General features: G+C 40.2%; 1 protein-coding gene across 11 annotated transcripts in view; it reads right to left on the bottom strand.

Annotated features, from left to right (window-relative positions):
- LOC110976225 (cGMP-dependent 3',5'-cyclic phosphodiesterase-like) overlaps positions 1–13,182 on the bottom strand; it is a 131,456-nt gene that overhangs the window by 105,641 nt on the left and 12,633 nt on the right. For 5 of the 11 annotated variants that reach the window (XM_087133845.1, XM_087133849.1, XM_087133846.1 and 2 more), the window contains exon 1: positions 10,940–11,269. In XM_087133845.1, the coding sequence (XP_086989971.1) occupies positions 10,940–11,059 (120 nt within the window). In that variant the 5' untranslated portion in view covers positions 11,060–11,269. Of the gene's footprint in view, positions 1–10,939; positions 11,271–11,401; positions 11,556–13,182 lie in introns of those variants that run through there. The other 6 variants (XM_022229312.2, XM_022229316.2, XM_087133850.1 and 3 more) reach the window with 5 other exon arrangements.

Genomic DNA, 13,182 nt, shown 5'->3' with positions numbered 1-13,182 from the left:
CAACCTATCTTTTTTGTGATTTCAGTTCTAAAAATTAACTGGTTCATCAACCGGGAGACCCAAATACACACTTAACTATGTGAGCTGATCAATAGATCAATGCTCCAAAAGAATTAGCAGAGCTCGTAGTGTACAACAGTACATTCACCAAAGTGCAATGGTCTTGAGGAATAGTTCCAACCAGAAAACTCTGCTGGACCTACATGTACACGTAGAGCAACTGAATTTCACGTATCCCCGTTTATGAATAAAAACTCTTGTACTGCAGTTCTGAAAAGAGAACTATATAAGGCCTGGGAGCAAAAATATTGCTCCCACTACATTTTTTCAATTCCTTTGAGAATGTAAAAACATCACTTTGAAAACCGAGGGGGGAGAATTTTAAGAAACACTTGGTTAGAAGAGCTCACAAGGAAAAAAAAACACATAATTTGAATGTTAAATCAATTTTCTGTGACAAGGAGGTAAGAGTGCATGCATGAGAATTTGTGCGGGTACAAAAAAGATGTTAACGGAATTAAAGCATACTGCTTATTCATTTCTCTGCAGGGTCTAACAGAGTGCGGGTTTCATTCAAGTTGGCCCCTAGATCAATTGAAATTTAATTTCCATTTCTCAGTGTGGTGCACGCCAGCATAATGAATCCTGCGGCCGTTTTATGCCTCAACAGAGAGAACAAAATTAGGCAACAGCACCTCAGAGCTTCATTTGTTATATTTTGTTTCCTGCTTCCCCAAGTCCAACATGATATGCAATGGTCCTCCGCAGAAACCAAGCACTTACTGAACAGGGTGCTTTCTCATTTTTTCCCCCCAACTCCGAGGAAATTATGGCCAGATTTTCTCCAACCATTCCTTGCTTGAGAGCAGCTTTCACTGGTCCCTTGAGTTCTAAGGACAACAACCATCAGTGCTCAGCAGTAACCCTACATGTTCACAGGGCCTTTGTTCACTCATCGAATGCGAGCTTCTCAACCCCCCCCCCGAAAGAAATAAATAAAAAATACCAGTTCTGAAACTAATGTACTGCACAGGTACTGTATGTCTCTATTATTTACCATGTTCTCACAGCCTCACAGCAGGTCCTGTGCTAATATAATGCAGGTGAATTATTGACAGGTTTGTCAACTGAACTCAGAACACACTGGCAGCCTCCTTTGGATGATAAGGCGAATGATGTGTTTGCCCTGACTGTATACATGTATGTGAGAATGACAAGTGCTCAAGGACACGGTGTGCAATTACTGACAATGCCCACGTATGTAAAACAAAAAAAAGACTACATACATGCATGTAATCAATGCAATGTCAACGACATTGGGGTTAGGAGAGAATCTTTCCGCCAATTAAGGAATCCTCAAGTCATTACAAGGCAGCATGATAGCTGACGGACTTCAAATGGGAAAAGCATGCATGTGCCTGTATCCAATCTGCCGCACTGTCCACCGTAGCTGTCAATGTACATTTACATGCATTATCACTTGGTACAGGTAATTGACAAGGTTTTTGGGTAGAATTCACGGTGCAGGTCAGTCTAGTATGTAGGCCTGTCCTGGGTACCTAGATCCCGGTTCCATTTTGGGGGGTCAGGTACTCATAACTCCCCTCCCCCAAATTCCACACATAAAATGTATGTGAACTTTAAGAGAGAAAGGCAGAAAAATCACTGTGCTGCTGAAAAGCTCGGTCCCGTGGTCACAACTGGGGTTCAGAGATCAATGGAGCTATTTTGTTACAAACAGAAGGTAACAATTTCATTTACTAAAAAGGTGGGAGAAATTCCCTCTAACCTTTAGAAAAAATGTGCTGCTTCCTACATGTACGTACGAAAAATGAGCTGTTTGGGGCAAAGGGTCCCCGGCATTGCGCACAATGCCATTTGTTAAGTGTTCTTTATATTTTAAGGGTACCCAGGTACCTGTTATTGACATAAGACGGGTCCCAGTTCTAAAATACCCATAAATGCACACCCCTATGAGCGTACATGTGCAATGGTTTCCTCGGTTTGCCAAGAGAACATGATGTGAAGCAAGTGGGTGTTTCTTTTGGGATAGAGGGTTGGTATAAATTCCAAGGGAATGCTGGTTTATTCATTCCTCACTGATCCAGAATGCAAGTTGGAAATGTGGCAAATACACATGTACGTGTACAATGTATGCATGTATCTCCGAGTCTACACAAGCACATTGTTAACTTCCCACTTTTCTTACTGCGCCGTGATGAACTTGAGCTTTCCTGATGAAACTGCCAGGAAAAATAAAACAGATCCGTCCAAAAGTATTAAAGGTATTAACTGAAATTTATCAGGGCATCATAAAAACCACATCAGCTTGTCAACAGGTTATAACCCACTCAAACTGTTCAAATGTACATGTAACTGTGTACATGAGACAGTTAACTGCACGGACATTCATTCAAGTGTAAATGTACAACCAAAGTTATATGTAATAGTCTTTCCAAGCCCATTTGTTGGTTTGGTGCCATAGTCTGGGCACAATCAGGGACTCGTAATACACTTCATAATTCCCTGCAAGGTACCATAGGCATCAAATCAAGCTCTAGCACTTATCTTTTTTCCCACAAACTGAAAACATCTACGCAAATCAAGCCTTCAAAAATTGTACACCAGGGTTCCAAGAATACGTCCTATGCATGTGCAGAGCATGGAGTTCAGTGGATGGACAAAATGAACAAGCATGGTCACTGCGGTTCTGCCATTATCACCCTCTGGTAGGTACATCATAACATGTACCGTAGCAAGGTCACATAAGAACACTCCCTCATAGTTTAAATGTCATTAGCACAAAAAATAAACAAACAATTTCATCCAGCAACATTTGCTTTTGTTTGGACAAATACAAGAAATGGTCAGAAAATGTCTGACAGTGATGTCTGACAGGAACTTCCACATTCGGCATGTACATGTACATATACATGTACATGTACATCATATTCGCAATAAAAGAGGATCTTTCATAATGACACAAATAATCTTCAAATCAGTACTTCGGAGAGAGCAACGTGCATACCGTACACGTACCAATAATCGTTCCGATGTGAAAGAATAAGTACATGTAGCTTGTAGTCAAGACCATCTTTAAGAAATTGGTGGATTTTGTAGAGCATAGGAATCAGCGCAGAATTGTCAGAACATGCTGTTGCCATAAATCTCATCAACCGACCGAATGGCCAGGAAGGCAAAAAAAAAATTTCAGCAAATTTTACGAGGCCAGATAAACCGGTTCTTAGAGTGAAACAGGAGATGAACCAAGGCTGTCTGTGGTTCAAATGACTTGACATTATTGCACACAATTCAATCTGGACTTATCGATTGCAGTGCTGCAGCGAGCTAACGCTGCAGCAGACTTGAATAAAAAAAAAAAAGAAGGAAATTACCAGACCTTGGGACTTTTGCCCTCGATTCGGTCATCAGGAAAGCAACCAAGCTTGTGATTAAAATACCAAGATCCCACTGCAGTGCACAAAAATCAAGTTACAGTACATGTAGGACGACAAAAAGCCAAGTACCGGTAAAAAGGGAAGGGGCACAGAAGACTACAGTTGCTGTGGCAACCGTATGTGACATTGGGGGAGATATGTTGCAATTTATGCACTTAAAAAGATCTACATGTACCAAACAACTCCTTGGTCACCTGCTAGGTAAAGTACCTGTACACATGTATATGTACATGTATGTCTGACTCTGTACATGGAATGCCACTGCATACAGTGCAGAATTCAGTGCATGCACATCCCACACATACCGCTAGAACCAAGGCAATGCCTTCTCAATGTGTTGATAAAATCAAATACTGCAATCTTTCAACTACCGGTATAGTTTGTACTGGTTTACATATTGACTGCCACCATGCTTTATCAGTATGAACTGATGCATCTGGGCCTATGTACATGTACATGTACCATACTGATAGATCCCTGGCCTGTCTCGGACAAAAATATCTATACTTCCAGTTTGCCGCCGTAAGTGCTGTTTGATTTCAATGTATGATGCGTATCACAAAGCTTCCACCTACATGTAGCTGCATGCACACACACAGTAGGCCTGCATATTCCCAGCCCCTACTCATATATGTACATGTACTGCAACAATTAATTTCAAATATAACAAGTTTGTTATTCAGCTTAGGAGTGAGCACCACAGGAGCAGCATATACGTGTCATATCCCCTACCGGCATTTTATTGACTTAAAGAGAGACGCAACACACACAGGTGTCCCTATTAAATATTAATTTTTATAAGCGTGTATTGCATCTCATATGCAGTATTGATTTGCTTTCTAGGGATGTTGAATCCACCAAGGTAAACAGGGGTAGTAATCAGACTGGGATGTGTGAAGTCAGGCACACATAGCTCAGGGCTGTAGGACTGTTTACAACAGAAGTAAAACAAATTACCCATGTTGGATTTCAAGCTGCAGCTAATTAAGTCGCATGTAATACTGTTTACCGACCAATTTTTACACTTGTACTATGTTACTTTTTCTGTCCTGAAGCAGAAAAGATATCGTAGAGAGCAGGTCCAAGCTAAATGTACCAATATTTGCAACATTAATTCTTCCTTCACATTACATAAATTGATAATGCAAATGTACAATGAACTCGGAAACATACAAGACTGCCACTAGTCTACTGGTATATCCGTACATGTACATGGTACTAGCTTTAAAACAACTTCCTTATTGAGAGTCTGAAGCCATGAAACCACTGCACAATATAGACAAATATATAATACATGTACATAGTCAGTGCTCTTTACATAATTCAGAGCAATGATTATATATTATTATTTTGGTCTATATTCCGATGACAGAGCTACGCACTGGCAGCCCTTTCATATTTCTCTAAACCACTGCGCAAGGTTGTTTCAGCCAGAGCAATCGGAACAGTGTGCCCCCAACCCCAGTATGAAGTGTTATGGACCACAAAGTACTGTTGGAAGCATTTGTTTCCAAAGTTCCACAAAGGTTTCCTGTTTAATACAATAACTGCACTGTTTTTCCACACATTTGAAAGTTAATGACCCACCAAGGACGTAGCCTGGTATCCAACTGACTAGACCTGGTTGGAAAAATCACAACACAGCCTAGTCCCTCCCCTCCCCTCCAAATCAAAAAGAAATTAAACTGAATCAAGCAAACTCATCAGCAGTGAACTACTGGTACATGATGTACCTATGTGCATTCAAATGTTGATGTCATGTATGCAGAGCTGCACAGGCTTTGGTTGGGGTTAACTACAAAGTCTGTGCTAAACCAGGCTTCGCAAAAACCTGTCACACCGGGTGGGCATACACATGTTCAGTGCAGCACTCTGGTCACTCCTGCAAGTGCTGTTCTTAAATGAACCAGAACTTTAAAACGTGCCTTTTCAAGCAATCTGTCTCCACAGCTTCCACCAAATTGCCACACGAGCGAAGACAATTATGTCAATACACACAGAACCCGTTGCTACGAAACGACACACAATATGTACACTGTACATGGCACTGGTAACAAGGTCAAAAGGTAACTATGGGAAAAAAACATGGAAAATCCAGGACAAAAGTGATCTTGTCAACAACATGCCTGTATTCAGAACTACAGAACCACAGTTCCCCTCCCCCCCCGAAAAAAAGTTACGATGGCAGTGCATTAGGCCTACATGTACATGTATAATCAAGTCGTTCTATTTCACATTTCATGTAATAACCCTGTCATTCAAAAAAGGTACGGCTTCATCATTCCCAGTTATGCCTTCCCAAGTATCAACTGATAAAACACAAAAGCTTCAAAGCGCCCTCTTGACTTCATTCTGGAGGTCAATAAATGTACATGCAGTTCCCGGCATGACCAATCTGAAAGGCTTAGAGCATACAACTAGACCATATAAGTTTAAGATGTTTTTTATTGATTTGTTAGGCATTAAAAATTTTGCATTATCACATTGGTGCTGCTGGATGATTCAACACTACAGACAAACGGTCCACTTTATTCTTCCCATTTGCCCATGGGGAAGATTTGGCAAACAGAAGCATGAAGCACAAAAACTAACATCAACCAAATTTCAAGTAAAAATCAAGTTTCCGATTCCGAATTTATTTATTATTTATTAATTTTTTGAGGGAAAAAAGTCTGAACGCAACTCCAAACTTGACCAAAACAAAAAATTCCAATATGAATTCCATTAACACAACGAAGCAGGAAGACAAACAGCAGGGTGTATGATTGTATGTACACTCAACAGATAGCTCATGCTAAATTAGGTAGTAAAACCCAACAGTGGCATAATCAGTTTATTGCATAAATGTTGACAAATACCAGCACAAATTCAGATTCACTACATGCACTCCCATTATTGAGTACTGAGAGAGCGGCCTTCACAAATCTGTGCCATCATTGATCAAGTCTCTCTCAAGGATCGCGCCACATTGTGCAGGGGATGAAGACCACAATAAAATAAAGTGGCAGGAAAATATACGTTGGCCAAGTCAACAACTCCACAACATGTCCTGGCCAGTACTCTGCTTGGAAAGTAACAGCAATTTAAAGGATCCATGAAATGAATGTTTCTTAGAATCACTTTTTGTGTGTCTCTGTTTTCTTCTTAAATGTATCAAGACAGTTTGACTTTGGTTTTGAATTACATGGACTGAAAAGTGCACTTTTTAAACTTTCCAAATTGCACAAACACTTTTTCTTTGATGTAAATCACGGAAGACATGGTTCAGTTTGCATGTTTTCATGTTCAAATTTTGAACTTCAAATTTGCTATCTGAAAACATTTCTGTGAAAAGGTCGCTTGCTTGCCTATGGCCATATACTTACACAACAATAAATTGCCAAAGGAAATGAAATCTACGATAGAAGTGTTAAAAAAAATCTAGACATTTTCTGTGCACAAATCAGTGCATCAATGAGGCTCAGTGCCTTGGATGACATCATAGTTTTGCTCATGAATATGCAAATGAGCGTGAGCTAAAAGCTAAAAAAGCTCCAAAATATGGGTTAAAATTCCAGAACACAAATTTTAAATCAGGTAAATTGAAACCCGGAGGTGCAATTTCAAGGGTTTTATTACAATTTAGTAAAATATTTCTATTTCATGGTCCCTTTAACACCAAAACATGCACATTCCTCATAAGAATAATCGAGAGAGGTCAGTGTCCTACAGAAAGTAACTCTGTCAGAATTACACACAAATGTAGAATGATACACACCAAACACTAAGTATAATTTTTCTACAATTCATATAATTTCTTCCTCTTTCATTTACACTGATTAATTGGCCAAATATCATGTCAATAAGTGACAACTTGTGAACTACCTCTATGCAGAAAATGTCAGTTGAATACATTTTAGGGAAACTAAATGGGGAAAAATGGTTAATCTGTTTGTGGTTTCCCCCTAAATTTAAAGAGATCCAATTTTTTTTTTATTTGACGTTCAGTTTGAAGCTTACCGAATCACCAAAGATTGTTTACAACAGAAGCCGTCTTATCTGCTAGACTGTACAGTGTTAATGTGCTTCACTTCACTGCACTTGAATCAATAACATTTTGCACTTTAACAATGCAGATGTATGGTACATATATGGACGATACACTGTGCATTATTCACACAACGGGCCATTTTGGCCATGTGCAGTACTCATATCTACATGTATGTACGTGGTGTCACTGGTGTGGGAGCTGGGAGAGAGATTGGCACAGAGAAAGTCATGGCAGCACAATTACTGCAGAAACATGGATTTCCTTTATGCTACTGTACAAGTTTACACAATGTGAAAAATGTATGCCCTGCATATCACTAAAAATGCACAGTGAAAAACAAGCTTGCTGTACTGTAAACCTCCAAAATAATCTCTCTCCCTTCCCAAGATCTCCTATGTAAATTCCCTTCTGTCAAAGTGAGAGGAACCAGGAACAATCATCAGACTTCAAACCCCTGGAGCTGTGCATCAGAACCAGGTTTCCCTAAGCCTGGCCAACCCTTTCAAGGACCAGTTCCAATGACAGACCCAGCCATCCATAACCACCACTGTAGATTACAGAATGACACTTCAGACGAATGAAAAGAAACAACTTAACAGCTTTTTATGTGGGAAATTTTAAATACAAAACAGGCCATATAAGTCAACTGCTATTCAAAGCAGACTTCATATTTATCTCTGCAGGTTGTTGATGACCATTTGGAGTGAGACAGAATTGGCAATTTAATGCCTTTTTCCCATGTTTACTAAATTTTTCTTTATTGTTTGATGTTCGGGTTGGGATAGTGAGATTTCTTTGACTGGAGCCCAGGCACTTGGTACATGTGCTTTACTTCAATAGTGTTACTGCATTACCTACCGTATTAAACTGTTCACTAATACCCATCCCCACATTGCTCTTGTCTTGGGTTTCAAACTTTCAATGACAGTATAACATTGCCCAAGGTTGGACGACGTCTTCATTACATTACGACTAATACAACATACAGAATGCAGTTACTACACTTGATATATGAGGAGACATCTGCACAGTACAATGCAGCACTATGACAATTAACGCTTGGTTCGGAACATCTCATATACTGGCACATACATATGTATGCATAAATCTACATACACGTGTACTTCCAAAATGCAACACTCTCAGGTATATCCCTACTTTGCCTTGTCCAACACTAACCAACACCCAGGCATGTTTACTCTAAAGTGCTCAAAAAGAGGTCTTAACTTCCCAGTACACAAATGTAATACACAAGCATGGTGTGTAAACACTGACTCAGTTAGCAGCCTGGAGCCCAATCAGTTGACAAATGTGTACTCAAAACCATCATCATTAAGCCAGGGGAGTGATCATGGCCATCTCTTCTACTGCATTATCAGCTTAAAATGAAATGGAAAATGCAGAGGTTGGTGAAGGACTTTTGTTTGAGCCCGTGCGTATATTACATGTCCATGTACAGTTGTATGCAATGTCCTGCAAAGCCTATGAATACTGCCTTTGTGTGGGGATCGCGTTCTGCTTTCAACGTCATTAATATCAGAACAATGCACGTCACCTGCATCACTGGCCAAAAACACACCGATGTCAATGTCTCTTTGTAAACTCATTTGATCCCCATGAAAAACAACACAAAAGAGTCATCAGTTCAAGAGGTATAACATGCGCGCTGACAGTTACCGTAAGCAACTGATCGTCACATTGTCTTGCCAGAGACAGATAACCGTATTTGGGGGCACCTGGGAATTCAGGCCAAAATGAATTAACCATGAAGATCACCTCGCAAAAATCTTTATAATGTCACAGATGACAGATACAAACAGCCGAACATCATTTGATGTTTATTGAAAAACCATCACAACGACTACATGTATATTATTAATTACTGTTTCAAATACATGTAGCAGCGCATTAAACAAAATCATAATGAAGCCTTTGAAAATAAAAAAGTTCCAGCGGTTGTTTTGATGTATGGATATATGATATATCATGGTCAGACTGGGTCTAAACTGAAAAAGGACCGAAAGCTCTGTGCAATGTACATATTGTCCTTTAAAAACTGCCATGCTGCATGTAAAAAAAAAGAAGCATCAGTCTTTGTCTCATGGGAAGGTCACCTGTAAAAAGAGGACCACGGTGATTTTCTATTCTGTTGGCACGGTCCCAAGAATTCCTTCATGTTGTATTCATGACATGATATTAGGTATCGTACATGATGTATGCGTATGTATCTTTGATGCAATAAACTAGATGCAAGGATATGTACATGTTAGTACTGTATCTTGATACATGTATCGTGTTTCGGTAAGGTAAATGTCCACAAATCCACTTCATAATAGTACTGCTGAAGAAACCAATGTGTATAAAATACTTGAACTTCTTTCTGCACAAAGCTCAACATGGTTTAATCCACATACTACATGTACTTCTGTTCATTTAGTAACCATGGAGTAACTGCAAGTACTTGAAATTTCTTTAAAATTATGTGATGTTTCAAGAAACTCACCGAGAAGCCCAACAATTCTACAGAAATTTTAGTATATCTCACAAGTATTCCTTTGTCAAAATCTGATTAACATTGATGCTGTTAAGTGTTTACATTTTATACTGTGATGTACGTTTAAAAAATGGCTACGAAACCAGAGCAGTGGCTGTGGAACTGATTTTATGAGATAAGAACTGATCTACCTGATATACATAACAGACGTACAGTATATGCCAGATTTTCATACCATTTAAAACTACATATACATTTAACTTTTCGACAGCCATGGTGATTTGTGGCTACAGTTCAATCAATGTACCTGTTCCCACTCACACTCCAACTCACTTTGTCGGTTCCTTGGAGACACTTCTTAGTGCTTATGAAACCTGAGAGTAACAGTAACCAAATACGGAACCCTTCCCTTTTTTATGAGGGAAGTGTGGCCTCAGAACTATGCATTGCATGGTGTTGCTGGTTAGCTGCCATTTCTGCAGCCTTGTGAACAAAACCACAAAAATTGGAAAGGTGCCACTTTAGTAACAGAGCTGTCAGTGTCACTTTTAATTTGCAAAGAAAAAAAAGTTGTCAGATAGGTAACTGCTGTGTTTCTAGTTCCACATCCCGGAAGTACGCAGGCTAATTTATCAGGATACCGGTAGCGACCCCCAACAACCCTGAAGTCACGTAGTTGACCGGTCGACCGGATCGCTATTTTTCTGTTGTGTGTTCGGCACCCGTACTCTGTAAACTCTCTACTATACTAGGGCCAATGCTGATTACGGGATCAGTAAGAAAGCAAAGCTACATACAAGTAGACAGATTGTACCATTACCAATGACACCAAGAACAAATTGGGCCACAATTGTCTTGGAAGATTTCATAACCGGCGCCAATCAAACATTCAATTATAATATTTTGTAACACAACCTCGCCGTTGGTGGTGCAGTGATTCGCTAACGTTCAGCCTACCTGCAACTCGTCGTCCATGTCCGTGCGCTTCTCCCCTCCTCGCCACCTCAGAAACCAACTCTTGTCCCTGAAATAGGAAAACACCGAGGCGATAAGTTGGCCAAATGTTCCTGACGCCATGGTTCTGGGGATGTTTTCTGCAAGCTCAGGAGATGCTGTCAGCGTTGCACAGATCAGTTCAGTCGAGTTTCAACTTCAACTTTCACATGATGAACGTGCATGTACAACTTAGCGTCACGTAACCATACATCATGTGGACATCGATACAACGTGTATGCACATGTACGAACGTGCGTGCTCTATGCGATTACAACGCGCAGACTGCTGTATAGTCTAGTACACGTAATCCACTACACACAAAATAAACGCGTACATGTATACTGTACATGCAGCTCATTGCGAAGGTTTTTGCGCTCGCTGATTGGGTACTTTCTCACCCAAAAGGGAAAGCAATTTGCATACCTGACTCCTTGGAAACAGAAGTTCTGTCTTCTGAACGGAGAAGATGCGATCTTAACGCTAAAATGCTCTCCATCTAGCCTGCCGAAAAGAATCGAATGCACGTAGCATAGTTCTGGCTCACAGAAATGCCGCGCCAGTCAGCCTGTGATCACAGATTTTTTTTTTTGGGGGGGGTGCTCTTGGAGGGCGAGTGTGTTTGCTTAGAGGGTCATCTTTTTTGTCTTCCTTATTGGGGAATCCTCCTGAGAAACGGGTCACCTTTTCAGCAGGGAACAATGGCCCGGTGCACCCATGACTTCAAGTGTAATCATTCACTTGTCTGCGTGTTTAGGCTAATTGTTGAGGAAAACCAAGATACGCCTTGCCAATTCACGTCAAGCCCACTTGACCGTTGCACATTGAACTCTGAAAAACAACACCATTATAATATGAAAACAAACAACCGCAGGAAATCATTTTTGAACTAAATTACACAAATGTGACAGATACCCATGACGGGCTCAGCTGAGGTATGTACATGTACAATCCGATACTTATCCGTGTCTGACATCGGCAGGGCGTTTCGACACGAATACTTATGAACTTCTTGAGTGGAAATTGATTCCAGGAACTACTCAAAGATTACCGATGTTTTACAACTTCAATTCCTTCCGCTTTTACAAGTTTCTCTATACCCGTTAAAAGAGGACGTGCAGAACGTCACGAAGTACTAAATTTACCACAGCATAATTGTGTTTCTTCCCTGACATTTTTTAATGTTTTTTTTAATCTTATTGCCATGGTTAAATGTGTATGCACAGATGTTGGTAAAGGAGTACATTTTTCTGGAAAGTTGGTCTCTTCTTTCTGTGAGTACAAAAATATACAATGGATGTATAATTATTAAGTATTTCTGGTAATGAAACAAAGGGTTCCTCAGAAGCGATGGACTTTTCACTTACATGTATAACTTAAAAGAAACCCGGAACGGACATTAGTGAAGGGTTTGATTTGCCCGAATCACCCCCCCCCCCATGACAAGTTCTCAAGGTGGTATATAGTGACCATGAGCGTCGAGAAAGGAATACCATAGAGAGAACCCTGGTCAAGGTCAGAGAACTAGCCCATAACAAATTTTATGACAAATGGAGTGACAATATTTGGAAGTTCTCTAAAAGGAAAATAGATAAATGAAAATAAAGATGGTGTGTCTTTGGTGGTTGGAGGGGGTGCAGTAGCTATCAAGAGTTACGTTTTGTCGGCGTGCATTTCATTTCATGGCTCGGGATGGAACTTGATTACTGTACGGGGCATAAAAAAAATCACGACTAAATTAAAGGCGATTTTAATCGACGAAGAGAGCATGAAAGTTACAATTTTCCTACAACACTGTATATTATGATGTTCCAAAAAGGTGCAAAGACCTGTGACGTAACTACGGGGGGGGGCTGGGGGAACGTCCCCCCCCACAAATTCCCGGTTCCCCCACTGAACAGAAACGGATGAATGGATATTGAACAAGGCTAACATAACCCCCCCCCCAAAAAAAAAACACCACTGAAAGTTAACCCCCCATAAGATGCTGGTATCCCTTCTGTGTCCCCACTGGTGAAATCCTAGCTATGCCACTGGCAAAGACGCTATCAGGCTAAGTATAACCGAAAATATTTTCAGTGAAAGAGGAATGTTTTATTTATGAAGGAAGAGCCTCGAATTTTCTTAAATGATTTTGTTTCTTTGATTGATTCGATAGATAAAGACCCTAGGTAGGCAAATTTCATAATATTCCCCGGCAATGCTAA

This window comes from Acanthaster planci, linkage group LG02 (assembly GCF_054643075.1).
Source record: "Acanthaster planci isolate LZ-2023a linkage group LG02, COTS_SCS, whole genome shotgun sequence".
In the NCBI taxonomy this organism is placed as follows: domain Eukaryota; kingdom Metazoa; phylum Echinodermata; class Asteroidea; order Valvatida; family Acanthasteridae; genus Acanthaster; species Acanthaster planci.
This window is presented reverse-complemented; position numbering and strand designations above follow the sequence as displayed.